This window comes from Chlorocebus sabaeus, chromosome 1, assembly GCF_047675955.1.
Source record: "Chlorocebus sabaeus isolate Y175 chromosome 1, mChlSab1.0.hap1, whole genome shotgun sequence".
Classification (NCBI taxonomy): Eukaryota; Metazoa; Chordata; class Mammalia; order Primates; family Cercopithecidae; genus Chlorocebus; species Chlorocebus sabaeus.
In genome coordinates, this window is record NC_132904.1 from 58,467,997 (window position 1) to 58,492,855 (window position 24,859).

Below are 24,859 nucleotides of genomic sequence, written 5' to 3' on the forward strand. Positions count from 1 at the left end.
ACACTGTCCAATTCTAGTTATATGAAATTCAAAATGAGACAAAATTAACCTGTGGTGACACAGGTCAAAGTACTGGTTACCTCTGCGGGGGTATCAATGAAAAAGGCACCAGGGAGCTTGCTGGGGTGCTGGAAATGTTCTCTATCATGATCTGGGTATACAAATATATAGCAATACAAATACAAATGCAAAAAATTCAACAACTGTACAGTTAAAATTTGTCTACTGTATATGAATTATACCTTCATATAAAAAATTGACTACTGGATTTCAAAAATTTATAACTATTTTTGTAACATTAAAGGTAGGATTGAGGAACTGAGAGGTAGAGAAAGGCTGTGGAGCAGCTCACCCGCCATCTCCTGCCTCATTCAGATTGGTACAACGGCAGGTCCAGCATTTATTGCCTGGAGGCTAAAGGCCGCTGTCTCCTTTTCACTCCTGCACCTTGGCTTTAGGATCCTGACATTGCTGATGCCTTTAGCCCCTTTCCGCTAAACCTCCTGAAGACAGACTATGAATTTCCTTTTTAGCCACACTTCTAAAACATCCAAAGAAGATATCACTGAAGAGTCCAATCAATACAAACTTGTAAAATACGTAGAGGTTCTGTTAAATCCAAGGTTTTAAACTCTGTGGAGCTGTTATTCAACGTCTTTGTGCAAAGACGTTCAATAATATCCCTAGGTTCCTGGGATACATCAATGAATGAAACAAAGATCTCTACCCTTGTGGAAGTTACAATCTATCATGAGACATTAGTAAAAATAGTAAGCAAATTATATAGTACTTTTAAAGGTGAGAAGGAAGACAGAAAAAGGAAAACAGAGTAGGATAAGGAGGATAGGTAATTCTTAGAAGGGGAAGGAATTTGACTATTCAAAATTTTGTGAAAATGTTTTATTATAGGTATTTTTAAACATTTAAGATTTCATCCAAGAGCAATCAACAGAAGTTATTGTTTCCTCCTAGGAATAGAAATTCCTTGCAGTCGGCCGGGCGTGGTGGCTCAAGCCTGTAATCCCAGCACTTTGGGAGGCCGAGACGGGCGGATCACGAGGTCAGGAGATCGAGACCATCCTGGCTAACACAGTGAAACCCCGTCTCTACTAAAAAATACAAAAAACTAGCCGGGCGAGGTGGCGGGCGCCTGTAGTCCCAGCTACTCGGGAGGCTGAGGCAGGAGAATGGCGTAAACCCGGGAGGCGGAGTTTGCAGTGAGCTGAGATCCGGCCACTGCACTCCAGCGCGGGCGACAGACCAAGACTCCGTCTCAAAAAAAAAAAAAAAAAAAAAAAAAAAAGAAATTCCTTGCAGTCGGCCGGGTGCGGTGGCTCACACCTGTAATCCCAGCACTTTGGGAGGCCAAGGCGAGCAGATCACAAGGTCAGGAGATGGAGACCATCCTGGCTAACACGGTGAAACCCCGTCTCTACTAAAAATACAAAAAAATTAGCCAGGCATGGTGTCGGGTGCCTGTAGTCCCAGCTACTTGGGAGGCTGAGGCAGGAGAATGATGTGAACCCGGGAGGCGGAGCTTGCAGTGAGCGGAGATCGTGCCACTGCACTCCAGCCTGGGTGACAGAGCAAGACTCTGTCTCACAAAAAAAAAAAAGAAAGAAAGAAATTCCTTGCAGTTGAGGCCATTTTTGGACTTCAGAGTTCTGTCCTTTGTGATTAACCTGCTCTGATGGAGTTTAGAGCAACAGGTAGAACTCAAAACCTGGCTCAAGCCAGGCAAGGTATACCTCCTTCACATTAATTAGTTATTTTCACAAAACCTGGGTGGGCCTCCTCTCTCAGAACTGGACTATCTATACATGGTAATTAGCCATAGTCCTGTGTGAATATCCAGCCCCACCTAACAACAAACCATGATAACAGGCCATGGCCAGAGGCAAGTATACAGGAGGGCCTCCCGGAATTCTAGGCAGGGGGTGTGCATTGCAGATGCAACATACACATAATTAGGAAGGATTCCATCATTGCATCCTTCCACTAACCACAGTGGCCTTCCAAAAGTTCAAGATAGGTTCAAAGATAAGCTCAGCAGCATAAAAGACCAGGATTCCTGTTCTCAAATTCCCTAATTCCCAAAGGTCAGCATAAACAACAGACAAAATAAACATTGATATATTCCTTCTCCTCCCTGCTCCTAGGTCAAGATCAACCCACAGGGAAAGGTCGAGTCCAAGCCTCTACACACCTGTTATTGATTCGTCCATCTGAGAGTAGAAACTGCTGTTGCTGGGCAGGAAAATGGCTCTGATTCAACTGCAGAGTCCAGGTCTCACAGTGGATTCCAGGAGAAACTTAATGAAAGGAGGCTGAAACTCTGGGGAGCTCAACTTGGAGAAAAGGTCTACAATAAACTAGAGCCTCTTACCAGTCGAAGAATGGATGTGCAGAGGTTCAGGCAACGATGGAGCAGTCGTAGAGCCTTATGCTTCTCCTTGGCTAGAGCTTTCTGCAGGTCCAGCAGCTCATAGCACCGATCCAGTTCCTGGGGTAGCCAGGATACAGAGTGTAGCTCCTGCAGAAGCCTAGAATCAAGGACTAAGCTGGTCAGAGCTGGCATCCCAATCCTTCCTTGGATACCTTTGACCTCTTCTCAGCCTAACTTACCTCAGAGTGCACAAATAGTTACAGGGCTTGTAACATTACCAACAGTGACCAATAGTGATAGCTCCCTCTCGAGAGTTCTCTGAAAGAGTATAAGCCCAGAAAGCTGCTTTCTCAGCTATACAAGCTGAGAAAAGGCTTGGGGTATGTGCAAGTGCTTATACCTAGTGATCTCTCTGCTAGAAGAGACGGTCAAATAAGTACCAAGATCTGTCTTAGAAGGAGAGACAGCAGAGGCTTCTTCCTTGGAATAGAGAAAACTAAGGGTCCTAAAAGTCTAGGTGGACAGGTAAATTTTAGGATCAAATGTCATGAAACTGGAACTTCTCTATGGGCTGCCCATCCCTGAGGAAGCTCAATCCTGTTATCCATACCTCCCAAGCCCCAGAGAACACCACATCTGTAAACATCCTTGAAAAAGATAAAAGACTCCTAATAATCAGACAGGATGGTCACAATGGGCATCACTTATTCAGTGTCTACTGAAAGATACTGAATGTGGCACTTCGTATTCACAGTCTCGTTTAATTCTCATTACAGAATTAAATGTAGAAATCTTTATCTGAGTTTTAAGATCAGGAAACTGAGGCTCAAATACTAAAGTCCCTTGCTAGTACTCAAAGTCTAAATAAGATTTGTCCAGCCTCCCAAGCCCTTATGCTCTTAATTACACCATGATGATTAGGCTAGACTGGAGGATGAAACCCCCTAGAGCAGAAGTTGCAAACTGGGTTAAATTCAGTGGAAAAGTTTTTCAAAATGAGTCACTAAGAGTTGGCTAGCATACAGTGTTTTAATAAAAATTTGAAGGCCTGGTGTGGTGGCTCATGCCTGTAATCCTAGCACTTTGGGAGGTCGAGGCAGGTAGATCACCTGAGGTCAGGAGTTCAAGACCAGTCTGGCCAATGTGGCAAAACCCTGCCTCTATTAAAAATAAAAAAAATTAGCCAGGCATGGTGGTGCATGCCTGTAATCCCAGCTACTCGGGAGGCTGAGGCGGGAGAATTGCTGGAACCCAGGAGGCAGAGGTTGCAGTGAGTTGAAATCATGCCGTTGCACTCCAGCCTGGGTGACAAGAGCGAAACTCTGTTTAAAAAAAAAAAAAAAAATTGAGTTAAAATTTGGTTGAAATTTGAGTTAAAAGTGAGAAATTTTGGGCCGGGAGCAGTGGCTCAAGCCTGTAATCCCAGCACTTTGGGAGGCCGAGACGGGCGGACCACGAGGTCAGGAGATTGAGACCATCCTGGCGAACACGGTGAAACCCCCCGTCTCTACTAAAAAATACAAAAAACTAGCCGGGCGAGGTGGCGGGCGCCTGTAGTCCCAGCTACTCAGGAGGCTGAGGCAGGAGAATGGCGTAAACCCGGGAGGCGGAGCTTGCAGTGAGCTGAGATCGGGCCACTGCACTCCAGCCTGGGCGACAGAGCGAGACTCCGTCTCAAAAAAAAAAAAAAAAAAAAAAAAAAAGTGAGAAATTTCACAACAAAATGTGGACTTCTAGGAAATCCTGAAATTTAAGGTGGCTGATCACACTGGACCTATATTCCCAAATGGCAACAATTAGTTGGAACTGAGTAGTGACTATCCTCTTTAGATGCAGTCTCCAGATTGCACTTCCCATGCTCCCTAATGTCTTCCACCTAAACCACTGCATTCCTTCAATACTTCCTGCTTAGGCCCTTTAGGCATCTGAATTTGCAACTCTTATCACAGAATATACCTAAGAATAGCTGAGGAGTCGCATAGGGAAAGCAAGGAAATATTGAAAATAGGAATAACCAACCTTTTCCAAAAAAAAAAAGTATCCAAGTAATATCTTGGAAAGAACAGAGAGTTTGGATTCAAACAGCTGAATTAGACCCCCAGATCTGACATTACACATAATTACGTGAGAGCAAGTGGTTTAAGATATATAATTATCTGGAGAATATTGCATATATTCTCCATAGAGAATATATTCTATTCATGAAATAGAATATAATCTTTTCAGAATATATATTCAGAATATATATTCAAACAAAAAACTGGTTATTTAACAGTATGTAAGGTATGATCACATTTTGTATACGTGATAGAAAAGAGACTAGAAAGATATGCAACAAAATGTTCATAGTGGTTGGAAGGATTAAAGGTTTTTTTCCTTTGTGCTTTTTTGTATCTGTCAGATTTTCTACAACAAACATACTATTACCTTTAGTAAAACTAATTTTTAGAAACTCAATGAAGTTGTGTTTTTAATACCTCACCTACTAATATGGAGTAGCCCAGCTCCAAAGTGGGGCACAGCCAAGAGCAGATGATTCTCTAGGAAATTCCGGAGTCGATGCAGCCCCTGCAATCTCACATTCTTCTTCCAACTAGAAATTAGAGGTCAGTGATTATATACTGTTGCTGTCATCCATTTCCTACCAAATCACATATCTGTCATTACCTACCAGGTAAAGGACTTGCGTAAGAGGCAATACTTAAAGAATGGAATGAACTGGAGCTGTTGCCAGAGAACACAGTGATGGTGCCAGGTACCCAGTGTCATCGTCTCGCTACCTTCTACAGGATGTACGTGCAAGATCCCAAAGGGAGAGAAGATGTAGTGCTCGGCATTCACTTTGTCGGGTGGCACCACCATCAGGCTGTAAGGCCTTTAAAAAAAAAAGAGCTCTGATCAGTGAAGGCCCTGGTAACTTGGTCAGACTTTAAGAGACCAAAGGAGGATAGAGGAGATGAAAAAGGGAAACAGGAAGGCAGGCAGAAGAAAGGAGAAAAAGGGGGAAAGAGAACAGAATGATTTTTAAACTAGAAAGATGAAACAAATATTATTAAGAAACCAAAGCCAAAGGTAGATAGGAAGAAAGAAAAAGGCACCTAGCCAGTTCCAAGAAATTAATATCTTCACACGCAGATATCTTACATCCCATCAAATCTAAGACACTGTCCACCATAAGCTGCAGCATTATCTTATGAAATGCTAAGATAAAAATGCTTCTAATAAGATATTCCATCAATTTGTAAGATGCATCACAATTTTAGAGATGATAAATGTGAAAAATTCTCATTTCTAGAAATGATAAAATACATACATACTTGGGTACTGAAAGACATGCAGAGATAATCAGAATGTTATTTGGTGGAGTAACCGAGATTGGAGAAAAGCAGAGGAAGACTAGAAAATTAGAAACAGGCAAATAAAGAGGAAAATTGCAACCTAGTTAACTAGACAAGTACCTTCAGAGCCATCTTAAAAATCTTAGTTGGTCTTGGGTTCTCTTACTTCAGCAAAATGCACCTATATCCCACAATAAATGCAATATATATGTAGTGATATAATAGGTGTATCTAGTTACAGTAGGCCAGTTAGCATAATGCTATGTTTAGATACATTTAATAAAGCATTTATTTTTATTTTTCTGTTTTCTTTATATAACTCAGAGCCAGCAATATTTTTAAGTATTACATATATTTTTAGCACTTTAAAGGCTGTATCATAGGTCCTATAATGCCTAAGAGATAAAATAGCCCTCCTCTATCTCTTATCTCTCTCAACTTTCTAGAAAACATTGTTAAGCAAGTGACTTAAGAACATTTAGATAGATACCAGAATGGACACACTAAGTCAAGTCATATTAAAACCTTGCTTTGTTTTTGACAAAGTTACTAAAGTGTCTCAAGTATAGTACTAATATCCCCAAATTACAGTTAGGAAAACTGAAACAAAGAGAAAGTTAAAGCTTTGCCCAAGACAGTTAAGGGAACAATACAGGATTTAAAACCAAAGTTACCTGACTCATGCCCCTCCTTTAATCAGTGGGCCATTTAGCTTCCCACAGTGAGGCTGCCTATGTTAACTAAGCCCTGGATCTTCCCAAGAGGTATTTCCTTTTCCTATGACTTACTTAATGGAGGCTGCTGTTTCTGTGTAGGGCCAGGAGTTACGGAGTACCCTTCTCATTCGCAATGGCCACTACTCCTTTGGAGGAAATTCACTCATTCTACAAATGTTTAATAAGGCAAGCAGTGTGTAAGCCACTGAGGATACATCAATGTTCAAGAAAAATTCACTCCCTGCCTTTACGGAACTTAGTTAAACCATTTATCAAGTTGTACCTCTGTTCAAGTATTGTGGTCAGTGATGGGGACATAAAGATGACTTCTATATAGTCCTTGTCCTCGAAGGGCTCAGAATCAACTGGCATATGACATGATACTACAGAGCAGATGTGGGAAATCAATATCTTCCTGAGTCCCAGACCCAAACATTCAGCTGCTTCCACAACATCTCAAACTCCGTCTTGCTTGCATCTGAAACTCAGCAAGTTCTGTACTAAACTCAGTATCTACTCCCACCAAATCTTTCCCTAATCTGGGCAATTAGTTCACTCATTCATTCAACAAATTACTGAGTATCTACTCTATGCCAGACTGTTCTAAGCCCTGAGGATACATCATTAAACACAACAAACCCAAACCCCTCCCCGATGGAGCTCTCATTCTACTAGAGAAGATGATAAACATCATTAACAACAGGGAGCGGGGAAAAGAGCAGGCAAAGGGAGATTGGCGGTGCCAGGGGAGAAGTGCAATTTTAAATGGGGTGGTAAGGGTGGGGAAGTGACAGCTGAGCAAAGACTTAAGGAATAAAGGAGGTGAAGGAATAAATTCCTAAATGTAAATCAAACACTGGAGAAAATGCAATTAAAATTTTGATAAATTCAAACACATTTTAAAAACCTATTACATAGCAAATAAAGAAATAAAATGAAACAAGTGAAAAAGTTATTTCCATTGATGGTGTGCTAGAAATTTGGACCAACATTCCCACTTGAGAACAACTAGAAAAGGCCAACTATCTGGATAACATATGAAACTGGATAATACATGAAATATAATATCTGTATAACACATCAGAGAACCCAAAAATGTAATCCCCCAGGCTTCAGGTTGAGACCCCAAATGGCTACAACACACGAGTAAAGTGGAACCAGAAATATACCTCCTCCTTGGTATGGGGCCTGAACTACAACTTTTGCTCATTTAGTTCCCTGAGTCTGTTGAAAGCTTGGCTCCTCTTTTCAGTATCTCAGGAACGTATAGTAAAATTGACATTTAACTACCTTTATATTGAGAGGAATTGAGAGGTGCCTCTGTCTGGGGAAAAGCAGCACCAAATGCTGAACTCATTGCAGTGGGTTTCCTTCTTTGGCAGATCCTGGCCCTGTAATCATCCATTGCCTTTTTAGTTCTCTTGTCAATAGTTTCTTGTCTCGTTATGTGCCTAATTGTCTTTGATCGTGATGCTTCTCTGATTATAAAAGATGCTAATAGTTTAAAGCCCTATGCTTGTCATTTCCTTTCTGTAAGCTCTCCACTATGATTTGTAGGCATTCCATCCCACATTGTCACCATTACTATCATTACAGCCATGACAGTCAAGTGTAGCAGCCACTAGGTGTCAGTATCACATTCAACCACAAGTGATAATTTAATTAATTGTGATGCCACTATGTGTCATGGATTACTAGTATCCTATTTCCCATTAGCAAGGAATTCAATACTGTTTTAGGCCAAGGACATTACCAAATCAAAGAAGATCCTATATTAGAGGCTAGTTTCCTGGGGCCACTCATAATACCAGATACCATGTTAGCCACGGTCCAGGCAGTAAAACAGAAACCATACTAGGCATTTCAACAAAGTGAATTTAATAAAGAGAATGTATTTTTTGAAAAGATGTCGAAGCCAGGCGCAGTGGGTCATGCCTGTAATCTCAGCACTTTGGGAGGCCAAGGTGGGTGGATCACTTGAAGCCAGGAGTTTGAGACCAGCTTGGCCAATATGGTGAAACCCTGACTCTACTAAAAATACACAAATTAGCCAGGCATATTAGCAGGTGCCTGTAATCCCAGCTACTTGGGAGGCTGTGGCAGGAGAATCACTTGAACTTGGGAGGTGGAGATTAAAGTGAGCCAAGATTGCCACGGCACTCCAGCCTAGGCGACAGAGCGAGACTCCATTTAAAAAAAAAAAAAAAAAAAAAAAAAACAGCTCCAGAACTAGAGGAACAAATGGAAGAGGTTCGGGTTATTAGAAGCTATGAGATTGGAGGGGGGGCCTTGCAGAGTTGAGACTCAAAACTCTGAATGGGGCTGGGTGCAATGGCTCATGCCTGTAATCCCAGCACTTTGGGAGACTGAGAAGGGAGGATAGCTTGAACTCAGGAGTTCGAGACCAGCCTGAGCAACAAAGTGAGATCCCATATCTACAAAAAATTTAAAAATTAGCCAGGCATGGTGGTGGGCACCTGTGGTCCCAGTCACATGGGAGGCTGAGGTGGGAGGATCACTTGAGCCCAGAAGGTGGAGGCTGCAGCAAGCTATGTTCCTGCCACTGCACTCCAGCCGGGGCAACAGAGCAAGACTGTCTAAAAAAAGAAAACAACAACAACAAAAAGAACTCTGAAGGAAAGGGGCTACCAGCTGGTGTTGGTACCTCTCAGCGTTATGAAAAGGCTGATTCAGACAGTGCTGGCTGGGCCACGCACGGTGGCTCACACCTGTAATCCCAGCACTTTGAGAGGCTGAGGTGGGTGGATCACTTGAGGTCAGGAGTTCAAGACCAGCCTGACCAACATGATGAAATCCTGTCTCTACTAAAAATACAAAATTAGCCAGGTGTGGTAGCACATGACTGTAATCCCAGCTACTTCAGAGGCTGAGGCAGGAGAATCGCTTGAACCAGGGAGGCAGAGGTTGCTGTGAGCTGAGATCATGCCATTGCACTCCAGCCTGGGCAACAAGAGTAAACTCTGTCTCAAAAAAGAAAAAAGAAAGTGCTGATGCCAGGGTGAAAGACCATTGCTGAGGCGATGATGGCAGAAAGAGCAAGCAAACAAAGCAGCAAGTCCCTTCCCCTCTTATCTTGCTGTCCAGTCTCCTAGCACTCTCCATTAATCAAACCTAATAGGAGGCCAGCTGAAAAAAGAGAAAAAGTTTGCAGAATCTCAGCCTCAGTATCACAAAGCAGAGAGGGAGGAGAATTAGAATCAACAGACAATCAATTAATAACTGACAGATGCTCTCAGTGAACATTTATTAAATGAATTGATCAGTAAATTAATGAATGATATTGATCATTAGTGCTACCTAAGTTCAAGAGATCAGTGTGTGCAGGAAATAAGGTTTTTTGGGAGACTGTATTAGATACTGCTTAAGAGCATAAACTTTTGGATTAAGATAGTCCTAGGTTTAAATCCTAGTTACACCACTTATTATGTAGCTTTGGATAAATTACTCAACCTCTCTTATGTATCAGTCCACTCATCTCATATACCGAAATAATAATAGCACCTACCTGGTAGATGAGGATTAGGTAACCCATGTCATGAGTTTATTAGCACAGTGCCTAATATATTGAAGAGCCTGGTTAAAGGCAATTACTACAATTATTTCTGGGAGCAGATGGACTTGAATAGGGCTTTTAAAAATAGGTGAGATTTGAGCTGGGCATGGTGGCTCATGCCTGTAATTCTGGCAATTTGGGAGGCTGAGGCTTGAACCCAGGAGTTTCAGACCAGCCTGACAACATAGTGAGATCTCATTCTACAAAAAATAAATTTTAGAAAACTGGCCGAGTGTGGTGACTCATGCCTATAATCCCAGCTACTCAGGAGGCTGAGTGAAAGGATTGCTTGAGCCAGAGAGATTGAGACTGCAGTGAGCCATGATTGCGCCACTGCACTCCAGCCTGGGTGATAGAGTGAGCCCTTGCTTCAAAATAATAAGAAGAATAATAAATTTTTAAAAGTAGGTGTGATTTGGATCTAATGAGAGGAAGTGAATAAATGCCTCTTGAGTCATGGGGAAGGAGGAGACCTGTTTTTACAGCCACATAGATAAATTAGAACCAGGAGGTAGAAGTTAAAAGAACACAGACTTTGATTCAGTCTAAGGAACAAGATGCCTGGAAAAAAATTTTCCTGACACTGCAAAGATTTAAACAAACACATGATTCTTCCATTGGAGTTGGAAGAGATCAACATAAAATTTGTTTCTGAGGCTATGAACAAATGTTTCTATCATTCTAGGATAGAATAAAGAAGAGCAAAACATGAGAAAAGGATGTGTAAGACAAAAGTCTGCAAAAGCAAAGGGGAGTGAAGGGGAGGTAGAGAGTGGAAAGGAGGAGGAGGCTGAGGAGAAGGGAAGAGAGAGGGACACTGGAGTCAGAGGAGGAGTATGTGGAGAAAGGACAGGGAGAGGGGTGCACACGCGGAGAAAGAGGAGGCGGAAGATAGCACAGAAGGAAACCAGGCAGTGGGAGGAGAAGGGGCCTGGACATAGGCTCTCACCTAAAGTACCGGCTGGGAGCCACATTGAGATAGAGGAAATGGATCTTCTTCAGGTATCTCTCTGTCTTCAGAGCAGTCATCACCTGGCTACCCAGGAAGGAAGTCTCAGGTGAGAAGCCAGTGCTGCTCTTTTGGAGGGTCTTTTCCCTGGGAACTTCATAGTCAAGCTGAGACCTGTATGACAAGAAGTCAGGAGAGAAAAGGCAGAGCAAAAAGGTCAAGTACCTTAGAGGGAGGCCTTGCCACTGTTGACTAGTGAAAGGAGGAGCTAGATCAGGTGCCTGAGGAGACCTGACATGGCATTGTCAGAGCCTGACTACCATCTATATTCAAAGATACCACATACTGGGCAAATATAGTGTATTATGCAACACAGTTAGGCAACAATATTGACACAAACATGTGTGTGAGCAACCTCTCCCTTTCTGATAAACAAATAATCATTCTGGATTGATTGTAATTACCGTGAAGTCAGTATTACACAATACTGTGTACAAATAATGGGAAGACTTTATTTTCGCAACTCATAGCTATGTAAGTCCACAGTACTGGATTTCCCCTCCCAGCTCAACCTTCTTAGCCTTTCAGATCTAATATTCTATCTTTGATTCCATTATACGTGCTTTCCAACCCTGAATGATCTCCATGCCTGTTACATTTTCTGCTCTTCCCCCACCATCACCCAACCTCTAGCTTCATATTCTTTCCTTTCCTGCCAAGATCTAATGGTGGCCCCCTCAAGCCTGCACCAATACGCTCATCCTCTTACTCTTCTGCATTCTGGTCAAGAAAATTGGTATGGAAATTAGTTACCAATAACTCAAAAGGGAATGACTAATAATTTTTAGTCGGGGTGACCTGAGAGCACACACAAAAAAACTCGGGAATGATTTAACTTAGACTTAGCCAGTCAGAATATACCAGTATCACTAACTGACCCAAACTTAGATCAACACAAATTTCCCCAGGGATAACAGTGCAATCCTATTTTAGAATTCATATCAACAATATGGTTTATAACCTTTATAAATATGTCCTTGATGAACTGTTGTGTTAGATCAGGACATCTTAAATGGTATAATTGCTCTTATAGGTTCATTTTCTCAGCAAAGTCCTATATGATATGGTATATTCAGAAGATCACAAAACCAAGGACATTTGCTCCTCTACAGGTTCCTGGTGTCCAATCAGTTGTGGGCTCATTCTGCTCTGATGTCTTCACACAAGTCCTCAGGCAGCTACCTCTTTCAGGCCTCTCAAACTGCTATCCCTAACCCCATGCAAGCCCAGCTGAGCTCCCAGTTCCATCCCATTCTCTGTCTCCTTCCCTGCCTGGAGAAAGCTGAAGTTTTTAGCCATTAGCCAATTCCCTCAACTTCAGTTGCCTTCCCACACACTTATCTGTCCCCCAATTTCAGAGGAAGAGGTATCCTTTCTTCTCTGTAAGATTGATTCCTCCATCAGTGCTCTGGATCCCTTATTCTCTATGATATATTTTTAATCTACTCTTCTTGTTACCTTAGTCTATTCGTTCAGTCTATGAATATTTATTGAGCACCTACTTTTCAAGCACTATGTTAAGGGCTATCAACATCTCTCCATAAAAAAAAAAAAAAAAAAAAAAAAATTCCTACCCAGACACCAAAATTCTTTCAAGCTGCTGCCCTGCTATTTGTCTTTTTCCTTCAAGCTAAGCTTCACCAAAAAATTGTAAAATGCGATTTCTACTTCATCTTCCATTCACTCCTCAATGCACCACAATCTAGCTTCCTCCCCACAAAACTTAACCTCTTCCTTGTTACTACAGCCAATGAACATTTTCATTCTTCTTACTTGTCTCATTTAACATGTAATACTACTGACTGCTCCCTCCTCCTTGAAACTCTGTTTCACCTCCTAACCTGCGACAATGTTTTTGTTAATCTAATCTAGACCTGAACACTCCCCACAGGTACTTTCCCCTAACTACACACACATTCTCTCTCTCTCTCTCTCTCTCTCTCCCCCACCCCCAGAGGAGCAGCCAGGCAAAAGACAGTATTCTTTCGTTTTATAGCACTTATTACAATTTGTAATTATATTTTACTTGTTACCAACTTAACTATCTCTCCCTAACTAAACTGTAATACCTCAAGGGAAGGGATTGAGTCTGTCTCATTCACTTCTGTATCCCTAGAATCTTGCAGTTCCTAATAAATGTTGCTATCCAACACTTATTAAATGAATGAATGCCTGGGAAGCCACTCCTGGAGAACATAATGCAAATGAAGCCATATTAGCTAGACCTTAGAGGTTTACTGCCAGGTTCAAAGGTAGGACAAAGAACTTGATCCCTTCCCAACATCTCAGCCCATGCCAATTCAGTTAAGTTCCCCTAGGAAATGAAACTTGTACTCAGGGCACAGGGCAGCTCTTTGAAAAAGGAAAAGATTCCGATAGGCCTACCATAAATTTGTGGCATTGGCCACCTTCCATCAGCACCCCAGGAGCCTACCTATCTATCCAACATTAGGCTTTAATGGAAAGACTTCACCCAGCCATAAACTTACAGCAAAAACTGCAGAAGTCAAGCTTAATTAAAGGTAAAACTAGCCTTCTTCCCAAACAGTAAATGTGCCACAGACAGCTGCAAAGCATTGTCTAGAAAATGAGGTCAGAGGACAAGAAGAATTCCAAGATTAAAGTTAAAGAACTCTCTTGGGCGCGGTGGCTTATGCCTGTAATCCCAGCATTTTGGGAGGCCAAGGTGGGCAGATCACTTGAGACCAGGAGTTGGAAACCTAGCCCGGCCAGCATGGCGAAACACTGTCTCTACCCAAAATACAAAAATTAGCCGGGCATGGTGGCATGAGCCTGTAATCCCAGCTACTCGGGAGGCTGAGGCAAAAGAATCACTTGAACCTGTGAGGCAGAGGTTGCAGTGAGCCAAGATCAGGCCACTGCACTCTAGCCTGGGCGACAGAGTAAGACTGTTTCAAAAAAAAAAAAAAAAAAAATCTACAGTTAAAGAACGCTGAGAAGAGAAGGTCTCCGTAAGCATTCTGAAATCCTGTAGAGAGCTCTGCCAGCCAGATATTTTTAAAAAGAAAAAAACAGGGCTGGGCGCAGTGACTTACGCCTGTAATCCCAGCACTTTGGGAGGCAGAGGTGGGCGGATTATGAGGTCAGGAATTCGAGACCAGCCTGGCCAACATAGTGAAACTCCATCTCTACTAAAAATACAAAAATTAGCTGAGTATGGTGGCACATGCCTGTAGTCCCAGCTACTCAGGAGGCTGAGGCAGGAGAATCACCTGAACCCGGGAGGCAGAGGTTGCAGTGAGCCGAGACCACACCATTGCACACCAGCCTGAGCAACAGAGTGAGACTCCATCTCAAAAAAAAAAGAAACAAAAGAAAAAAATATCACTCAAGGGGCCAGAGTGCCCACATTGGCAGGACAAGAAGACTCTGGAAGGGTCAAAATGAAATTCTATCCAGTAGTGCTGCCAACTCCACTCTGCCTTGGAGCTGTTTTAACTCACATACATGTGGTAAGGACACTCAGACATGCATTCCCTTAGGGGTACCTTGAGGGAAAGACCCAGCATCCAGGAATCAACTCACGGTAGGCCTGGGCAATGTTAAGTGATTATGAATGAATTACAGAAAAAGAATTAAGGAGACTTCTGGCATCATCTAAGAAAGAAGCCTGGAAACTGAAAAGTCAAGCTGTTATTCTAAAGCTTTGGCTGCCTCATAGTTGACTTCTGATTTTCACTAATTTCTGTATTTCTCCATGGGGATTAACACTAACACCACTGGGTTTATTTTGCAGAGAAAAAGGGAGAGGAAAGTAGCCTCACACTAGCTTTGCGTGGAGTTGGGTTAATCCCTATGATCAACAGAGAGCTGGATCTAAATTTCCAAGTGACCCTACAGGCACCCATAAAACAGCTCCTTTTTCTCCTCTGCTCAAAGCCCTAGACTGAGTCCCTCACTTACCTGGTCTCTCTTCTTCCAACAGGCTCCTCCTCTGCATTGTCAGTGTCACTGCTTTCATACTGTACAGGGATGTCCGTTGCCAGTGCCAAGGGAAGGAGACTAAGTCCATCCAGCCACACAGCCTCTTCTAGGGCCACCTGAGCACCAACAATGCCCAGGCAGCGCTGTAGTTCGGGTAGTGTCAATGGTCGCAGCCAGGTGGCCAGCTCCTCCTTTTCTTGCTGCCTACTCCACCGGGCCTGCACAAAAGGGCAAGCTGGGCATGGGGGCCTGTGATGGAGCCTCTGCTTCTGGGGACAGCAGTCAGCATGGGAAGCACTGTCTAACAAAGAGCTGTCTGGAGGAAAGGCCTGGTTAATGGCACCTAGCAGGTCCAGATGGAGGTGGGTTTGGACCCAGGGTGCCCAGCAGTACAGCTGCTCCAGGAAGGGCAGCAAATCAAGGTGGCCAACTAGCAACTCACGATATGGAGGCAGCAGACCCAGTACTGCATGCAGATAGCGCCAAGCTGCAGGGCTACTGTCCTGCAACGCAGCTGAGAACAGAGTTCGGAGCTCAGCTAGCAGGAGTTCCAGCACTGTGGGCTGCTCTGACTCAGTCGCTGGCTTCACGAACTGCCTCTGTCTCTGCTGACAGGCCAAGGGCTCTTCTTTGCTGTCCAAGACACATATGGAGTGCCAAGACTTAAGGGCATCAGATGATGTCTCATCAGAAGACAAACCTACCCTCTTCTCCTCTGGGACCATGAGGAGCTGGGCATTCAACTGCTGTCGAAGTGACCGTGCCCACAGCTCAGGCTCCAACTGCCAGTTCCAGGATGCCAGATGCCGGGCCTCACCTGCATGGGCCAGCCCAGGAGAGGGGCCAGAGAAGGGACCTCAGGTTCTGGGCAGGGGATGGTCAGAGTCAATGGTGTTAGGAGGAAGAAAAGACCTGGGACAGGGAAATAGATGGAGCTACAGAGCAGAGCCAGACCAGCAGAGAGCCTCTCCTGAGATCCTCAGGCCCTCCCTACTGCTTCCCCAAAGACTCTGGTAAGGAGCAGGCCTAAGAAAGAGGTAAGAGCCCTCCTGGCAGAAGAGTTCCTTCTTACCTCCCAATACCCTGTCCCCCTCACCTGGCCTAGGGGATTTAGGAGGCAAGGCAAGGGAAGAGAGCCCAATCTTCTGATGAGGTTTCATGGAAGAGTGCCTGCTGAAGCAGTGAATGAACTTAGACTTGAGTTCCAGTCCGAGGCTCACCCTAATCATAGCCACCCATACACGGAGAGACTGGCACACACACGTGCAATCACCTGAAAAGGCAAACTGACACACCGACAGAGCTCACTCTGAACCTCAGTCACAGCAAGAAATCTGCACTCGAGCTGGCGATCGCCTGAAAAACGGGTAACAGGTCGTCACTCAGAGGCAGCAAAGCCCCAGTCCCATGACGTCTTCGCCCATAGGCTAAGGAGGTCGTGAAGACAGAAAGCCAAGGAGCAGGCAAGGCAAATGACGGTCAGGATGCGGGTAGGGGAAGACGTTAAGAAGGGGCAAAGGAGGGGGGCTGGGAACGCGGGGAAGAGGAGGCGGACTCTGTGGGAGGGGGTCCTGAGCGCAGGGGCGAGAGCGGGTCCTGGGGAACAAAGAGAAACGGATCCCGAGCCGAGGACTCACCCCGCAGCTCCACCCGCACCCAGCAGTTAGAACCGTTACAAGATCCCAGAAGGACTGAGTCTTTACCAGGAGCATCCGGGGAAGCCAGAAAGAGGAGGGGCCAGGGTCCGATATGGGCGGGGCCGAGAGGGGAGAGCCCGAGCCAGGAGGGGCCGAACCAGGCCGAACCTGTGGGCTGAGGCTTGCCTGGGACAGGGACCTGCAGGGGACCAGGCCGGCTCTGAACGTGCAGCACAATTGACTCAGGAGACTAGCAATCCAGAGGGTGTCATAAGCAGGTGTTTATATCTATACAGTGTCTAAACTAGTGCCAGGTCTTTGGTAAGTCTTTGGTACTTCCCCACCCCAACCCCCAACGTATCCATCTACCCTATCCCACCTCCCCACAAGAAGCCTGAATAAAACAAAATCCTTGATCTCAAGGAGTTCAACATCTATTTGGCACGGGGGGAGGGATTTTTGGGGGGAGAGCTTATGGAGGGGCTGATTTTTAAAAATTAAGTTGAATGAGGCCGGGCGTGGTGGCTCACACCTGTAATCCCAGCACTTTGGGAGGCCGAGGCGGGTGGATCACGAGGTCAGGAGATCGAGACCATCCTGGCTAACACGGTGAAACCCTATCTCCACTAAAAATACAAAAAAATTAGCCGGGCGTGGTGGCGGGCATCTATAGTCCCAGTTACTCTGGGAGGCTGAGGCAGGAGAATGGCGTGAACCTGGAAGGTGAGATCGCCCCACTGCACTCCAGCCTGAGCGACTGAGTGAGACTCCGTCTCAAAAAAAAAAAAAAAAAAAAAAAGTGAATGATTAAAATAAAAAAAACAAATTCAGCCCCACCTCTCCTCTGAAATCCAGATTAGTATATCCAACTGCCTACTTAATGTCTCCACTTGGAGAGCTTATAGGTATCTCAAACTTAAAATGTCCAAAAGCAGGCTCCTAACCACCCTCTCCCCACCAAAGAAATGCTGCTTCTTTCACTGTCTTTCCCACCTCAGTCAATGGCAAATCCATCCTTTCTGGTTTCTTACATCAAAACCCTGGAGTCAGCTTTGAGACCTCTTCCAAACCCCTTCTCTACCCCTCTTTCTCTTTCTCTCTCTCTCTCTCTCTCTCTCTCTCTCCATAAGTAATCCTTCAGGAAATTCTGTTGGTTGTACCTTCGGAATATATCCAGAATCCAACTATTTCCCACCATCTTAAGTATGACAACCTTGGTCTATGCTGCTATCATTTCTCACCTGGGTTTTCCACACAGCCTTCGAACTGTTCTCTTTGCCTCAAACCCTTCTCATGCTTCTCATCATTGCCCCTATAATCTATTCTTTTTAGAGCAGCCAGTGATCCTTTTCAAATATAGGCCAATCCTATCACTCCTCTGCTCAAAGCTCACTAATGCCCCCTTATCTAATTCCTTCAACTGAAGGCCAAAGTCCTATCATGGCCTACAAATTGCTAACTAACTGCCTGCTACCTCTATAGACTTCTCTCTCCATATTCACACTCTACTACCGCTGTGCCTGCATCACACCAGACATGCTCCCACCTCACAGACTACACACATGCTGTGCTGTCTGCTTATGTATCAGTTTGGAGATACACAAGTTATGATTGTTATTTTTTTATAGAGACAGGGTCTCAATATGTTGCCCAGGCTGGTCTCGAGCCCCTGGCCTCTAGCAATCCTCCCACCTCAGCCCCCTAAAGTGCTGGGATTACAGGTGCGAGCTATCATGCTTGGCCGTGATGGTTCATTTTATTTGTCAACTTGACTGAGCTAAGAGATGCTCAGATAGCTGGTAAAGCATTATTTCTGGGTGTGTCTTTGAGGGTATTCCTGGAAGAGATTAGTATTTGAATAGGTAGACTAAGTAAAGATCATCCTCACCAATGTGGATGGACATTGTACAATCTGTTGCCTAAACAGAATTTAAACAGACAGCTGGTGGATTTGCTGTTTTAGCTGAGACATTCATCTTCAGTCCGTGGACATCAGTGCTCCTGCTTCTCAGGCCTTCAAACTTGGATTGAATTACACCACCAGATTTCCTGGTTCTCTAGTTTGTAGACAGCAGATTGTGGGACTTCTCAGCCTATCAGTTCTGTTTCTCTGGAGAACCCTCACTAATACACAAGTTTTCTGGAGCTGCATAACAAGTTATAACAAACTAAGCAGCTTAAAAACAACAGCTACTTAGTATCTCACAGTTCTGTAGATCAGATGTCCAGCATGACTTGACTGGATTCTCTGCTCAGGGTATCATAAGCCTGAAGTCAAGATGTTGACCGGGCTACTCATCTGGTGGCTCTAGCGGGTGGGGGGTGTGGGGGTATCCACTTCCAAGCTCTTATGGTTGTTGGCAAGATTTGGTTCCTTGCAGTTGTAAGACTGATGTCCCTGTTTTCTTCATGGCCATTAGCCAGGAACCACCCTCAGGTCCTAGGGGCCACCTGTCTTCCTTGACATGTGGTTCCTCCATTTTCAAGCCAACAATAGTGCCTCAAACCCTTCTTATGCTTCACACTTTTCTGATGTCCCCTTCTGCAACCATAAAGAAAACACTCTGCTTTTAAAGGGCTCATGTGGCTCATGTGATTAGATCAGGCCCACCCAGACAATCGCTCTTACAGTCAACTATGCCATATATTATAATCTAATCACATAAGTAAAATTTGTCATATTCACAGTCCCATGGAATATGCAGGATATACTAGGGAGATATATACTAGAGAGCAGGAAATCTCAGAGACAGTGGTCCCCAACCTTTTTGGCACCGTGGACCAGTGTAGTGGAAGACAATTTTTCCACGGACCAGGGGAGGGGTTAATGGTTTTGGGATGATTCAAATGCATTACATTTATTGTGAGCTTTACTTATTTTATTATTGCATTGTAATATATAATAATTATACAACTTACCATAATGTAGAATCATTGGGAGCCCTGAGCTTGTTTTCCTGCAACTAGATAATCCCATCTGGGGGTGATGGGAGACAGTGACAGATCATCAGGCATTAGATTCTCATAAGGAGCATGCCACCTAGCATGTGCCGTTCACAATAGGGTTCATGCTCCTATGAGAATCTAATGCAACCACTGATCTGACAAGAGGCAGAGCTCAGGTAATAATGTGAGTGATGGAGAGTGGCTGTAAATACAGATGAAGCTTCATTTGCTCACCCACCACTCACCTCCTGCTATGTAGCCTGGTTCCAAACAGGCCATGACTGGTACCAGTCTGTGGCCTGGGGGTTGGGGACCCCGATCTAAAACTTCTACCTACCACACAAATGCTGTAATAAAAAGACCCAAAATATCATGGCTTAAACATGATAAGTTTTTTTCTCTCATATAACCATCCAAATATAAATACTCTGAGGCTACCACGGTAGCCTTTAGTTGTTCTGCCTTCTCGAAGGAAGTAGTTCTCATCTTTAAGGTCCAAAGTAATCTACCACCATGTGCCGGGTCCTATCCCAACTAGAGAGACGGACGGAAAAGGAAAGGAGAAGGCATACCCTTTCTTTTAAGGGCACAGCCTGGCAACTGCATACATCAATCACATGACCAAACCTAGCTGTAAGGAAAGCTACAAAATCTAATCTTTATTTTCAGTGGTCATATGCCAAAAGAAAATTTAGAGGTTCTTTTTGTAAAGAAAGAGGGAGACAGTGGATACTAGGGACCACTAGTGGCTTACACAACTAGTTGAACAGTAGAAGAGTGAACACTTCTTCAAGATGCTCTCAAGGCTTACTCTTTCATTTTAATTCTCTGCTCAAATGTCACCTTATTAGTGAGTTCTTCCCTAACTGCCCAACAGAAAATAGCAACTCTCTCCCCAACATTCTTATCCTCTTTATCTGCATTACTTCTCTCCATAGCACTTATTACCATTTCATATAAACACTTATTTATTTCCTATTTCCCCTAACTAGAAACATAAGCTCCATGGTAGCAGAGATTCTGATTGCTGCCTACTCTATCCCCAGCTCCTATACTAGGCACCATGAGTACGTGATCAGAAAATATTCGTGGAAAAAAAATACATGAATGTATAACAATCTTCATTTGTGAGTAAGAAGATAGGCTCTGGAATCAGACTGCCTGGATTGAAATCCTAACTTCATCACTTACTAGTCATGGGATATTTTACCTCAGTTTCACTTTTTGAAAATGAAGATAATAATGTCTACCTTATAGTATTGTTGTAAGGATTAAGTGAATTAATGCACACAAAATGCTTTAGAATAGAGCCTGGTAAGTAGTTGACATTTGATATAATTGTTAAGTGTTTGATTGTTATTCATTTTGACATAACTGTGAACAAGACAAAGGATTCAGTGAGGGCATGAATAAAGAGCATGGACAACTCTTTCATAAAAGGGCAAGGAGGAGTACCTGAGTCACAATAGGCCTGAAACAAGAAAAAGGTGGGTGCAGTGGCTCATTCCTGTAATCCCAAAACTTTGGGAGACTGAGGTAGAAGGATCACTTGAGCCCAGGAGGTTAAAGCTGCAGTGAGCCGTGATCACACCACTGCACTCCAGCCTGAGCGACAGAGCAAGACCCTGTCTCAAAAAACAAAAACAACAACAAAACAAAATCAAAGCTCTTCAGACAAAGACAGAAAGGATTTCTGTTCAGTAAGCTCTGCTGAACCCTCAACACTGCCTAAAACTCTGTTTCTTTTGTCAGTTCACTCCTCCATTCTGGGCAATGAGTATTTCAAACCTCTTGTACTCTCTCATCTTCCATTTCCTTCTGCTTTATTCTCAGATGATGACTTTATCTTCTATTTGAAAAAAGGAGATGCTGTATTATCAATCAGCATTCTCCAGAGAAGCAGAATCAATAATATGCATTCATATAAAGAGATATATTTTAAGAAATTGGCTAACACATGTGTGGGGGCTGGTAAGTGTCCAAAATCTGTAGGGCAGGCTGGCATGATAGAAACTCATGCAGAAGTTAATGATATAGCCTTATTTTTTCCTCTTAATTTTTTTAAATTTTTACTTTATTAGAGACAAAACCTCACTCTGTTGCCCAGGCTGGAGTGCAGATCATAGCTCAGTGAAACCTTGAACTCCTGAACTCAAGCAATCTTTCCATCTTGGCCTCCCACAGCATTCGGATTACAAGTGTGAACCACTGCACCTGGCCTGATGCTGGAGTCTTGAGGCAGAATTTCTTCTTCTCTGGGAAACCTCAGTTTTACTCTGAAGGCTTTCAACTGACCCACATTATCAAGAGTAATCTCCTTTATTTAAAGTCAACTAAGTGTAGATATTAGCCATACCTATAAAAATGCCTTCACAGTAACACCCAAATTAGTGTTTGATTAAATAACATAGCCTAGCCAAGTTGACACACAAAACTAACCATCACATGCTATTTAAAAGGAATTCTCGGGGCTGGGTGTGGTGGCTCACACCTGTAATCCCAGCACTTTGGGAGGCCGAGGCAGGCAGATCATGAGGTCAGGAGATCAAGACCATCCTGGCTAACACAGTGAAACCCCATCTCTACTAAAAATACAAAAAATTAGCCGGGCATGGTGGCCGGCGCCTGTAGTTCTAGCTACTCAGGAGGCTGAGGCAGGAGAATGGTGTGAACCTGGGAGGCGGAGCTTGCAGTGAGCAGAGATGGTGCCACTGCGCTCCAGCCTGGGCGACAGAGTGAGATTCTGTCTCAAAAAAATAAAATAAATAAAAATAAAATAAAATAAAATAAAATAAAATAAATAAAATATAAAATAAAATAAAATATAAAATATAAAATAAAATAAAATAACATAACATAAAAAATATAAAATATAAAATAAAATAAAATATAAAATAAAAATAAAATAAAATAAAATAAAATATAAAATAAAAGGAATCCTCGCAATCTCCAAATGCCAAATTTTAAAAACATTTAGATCTGCTCTTATCCATTCCTCCTTCCTTCCTGTTACCAATTAGAGATGCTCTTTCTCTCTCTAAAGGCAAGTTCTATACATTTGTTCTGGGACTATTCTTTCTTGCTTCCTTTCACTCAACAAATATTTACTAAGTATCAACTGCATCAGGCACTGTTTTCAGTGTTTGGTTATATCAGTGTACAAAACAATGTTCAGTTATATCAGTGTACAAAACAGAAACAGTGACAAAAATTCCTGAGTTACAGAGCTTACATTCCAGTGGGAGAGACAGATAATAAAGAATAAAATGACACTTTGGAAGGCTGAGGCAGGCAGATCACAAGGTCAGGAGATTGAGACCATTCTGGCTAACACGGTGAAACCTCATCTCTGCTAAAAATACAAAAAACTAGCTGGGTGTGGTGATGGGTGCCTGTAGTCCCAGCTACTTGGGAGGCTAAGGCAGGAGAATCGCTTGAACCTGGGAGATGGAGGTTGTAGTGAGCCGAGATCAAGCCACTGTACTCCAGTCTGGGCAACAGAGCGAGACTTCATCTCAAAAAAAAAAAAAAAAAAAAAAAAGAATAAAATGAATAAACTTATATAGCATGTGAAAAGTGATACGTGCTATGGAAAAAAACAAAGCAAAGGGAATCAGGAATGTCTAAGGGGAGTATGGTTTACCATTTAAATAGGATAATCAGAGTAAGCCTTAATAAAAAGGTGACATCTGAGCAAAGACTTGAAGGAAAGGAGGACAGACCTTCTCCCTGTCTTTTGTCTGGTTTGTTTTATTATTTTGAGACAGGGTCTTGCTCTGCCACCCAGGCTGGAGGGCAGTGAGGTGACCACGGCTCACTGTAGCCTCAAATCTCCCGAGGTCAAGCAATCCTCACACCTCAGTCTCCTAAGTAGCTGGGACTAGAGGTATGTGCCACCATGCCCAGTATATTTTGGGTTTTGTAATTTTTTTTTTTTTTTTTTTGTAGATATGGGGTCTCACTATGTTCCCCAGGCTGCTCTCAAACTCCTGGGCTCAAGAAATCCTCCCGCCTTGGCCTCCCAAAGTGCTGGGATTATAGGTGTGAGTCACCATGACAGGCCTGTCTGGTTAATTTTAATTCATCCTTTGGGTTTCAGCTTCAAAATCACTTCCAGTGAAGCTCTCCTTCATCCCTCAAACAGAAAAAGTTTGCACTACTGTATGTTTCCATTACAAGATACATTTCTTCTTTATAACATTCATCACAGTTGTGATTACTGGTCCTATATTAACTTTCACATAACTACGTTAAGTTCCAAGAGAAAACGGATTGGATGTTCTTGTTCAGCTCTGTATCTGCAGGGCTTATGCTAAAATTGGTAAAACCAGTCACTCAAATATCTGTGGAATATGTGAATATATGATGAATGTGGGGCATACCCAGAAAAGGAAAAACAGAATCTCTATTACATGTAACTAAGCTAATTCCTAACTAATCAAAAGGGGTCCAGACTCAAGACAAAAAGCTATTAGGAAGCACTCTGTTGAGCCTGTGTCTCTGTGCTGGAGCTGGAGGGACTCCTTTTTTAAAAATTAAATTAAAAAAATGTTAAAGTGTAACAACAACAAAAGCTGTTAGGAGACTGCTGCTGTAATCTGTGTAAGAGCTGATAAAATTTTAAAGGGCCGGGCACAGTGGCTCACACCTGTAATCCCAGCACTTTGGGAAGCCAAGGCAGGTGGATAACCTGAGGTCAGGAGTTTGAGACCAGCCTGACTAACATGGTGAAACCCCATCTCTACTAAAAATACAAAAAGTAGCTGGGTGTGATGATGGGCACCTGTAATCCCAGCTGCTTGGGAGGCTGAGGCAGGAGACTTGCAAGGCGAGGCAGAGGTTGCAGTGAGCTAAGATAGCATCATTGCACACTAGCCTGGGCAGAGTGAGACTCCACCTAAAAAAAAAAAAAAAAGAAGAGCTGATAAAACTTTGGTTAAGGTAATAACAATGAAGATGGAGAGAAGGAAAAGGGTTCAAGAGATATTTAAGCAGAACTATAGGACTTAGAAATTAGGTGGAAACTATGGAAACTAGAATGGCAGAGTGATTTGCTCCAGATGGGGTCTTTTAGATGTTGACTGATCTGTGACTTTATTAAGTGTAGAAGATACCACCTACTGAGATTTTGGGTGTAAAACATCTTTAAATCATTGACATAACATCAAAGGTTAGATGTGCAGGTTCACTTCTGTCTCTTCTGATAAAAAGCCTTTCTCTTAGTTATATTAATAGTAAATTGAGCTGGGAGGAGATTCAAAGACGTTCATTCAACAAATATTTGTTGAGCACGCATTATATGCCAAGC

The 24,859-nt window shown here is 43.2% G+C and overlaps 1 protein-coding gene across 7 annotated transcripts in view; it reads right to left on the minus strand.

The window, feature by feature from the left end:
* Positions 1 to 17,318, minus strand: part of DNHD1 (dynein heavy chain domain 1) — a 76,458-nt gene extending 59,140 nt beyond the window's left edge. The window contains exons 1-8 of one of the 7 annotated variants that reach the window (XM_073018779.1): positions 16,606 to 17,293; positions 16,242 to 16,324; positions 16,065 to 16,138; positions 14,948 to 15,785; positions 10,964 to 11,137; positions 5,058 to 5,261; positions 4,869 to 4,979; positions 2,387 to 2,543 (exon numbers count right to left, since the gene is read on the minus strand). In XM_073018779.1, coding sequence (XP_072874880.1) covers positions 2,387 to 2,543; positions 4,869 to 4,979; positions 5,058 to 5,261; positions 10,964 to 11,137; positions 14,948 to 15,785; positions 16,065 to 16,128 — 1,548 coding nt within the window. In that variant the 5' untranslated portion in view covers positions 16,129 to 16,138; positions 16,242 to 16,324; positions 16,606 to 17,293. Of the gene's footprint in view, positions 1 to 2,386; positions 2,544 to 4,868; positions 4,980 to 5,057; positions 5,262 to 10,963; positions 11,138 to 14,947; positions 15,881 to 16,064 lie in introns of all 7 variants that reach the window. The other 6 variants (XM_073018771.1, XM_073018775.1, XM_073018793.1 and 3 more) reach the window with 6 other exon arrangements.
* Positions 17,319 to 24,859: the final 7,541 nt, after the last annotated feature.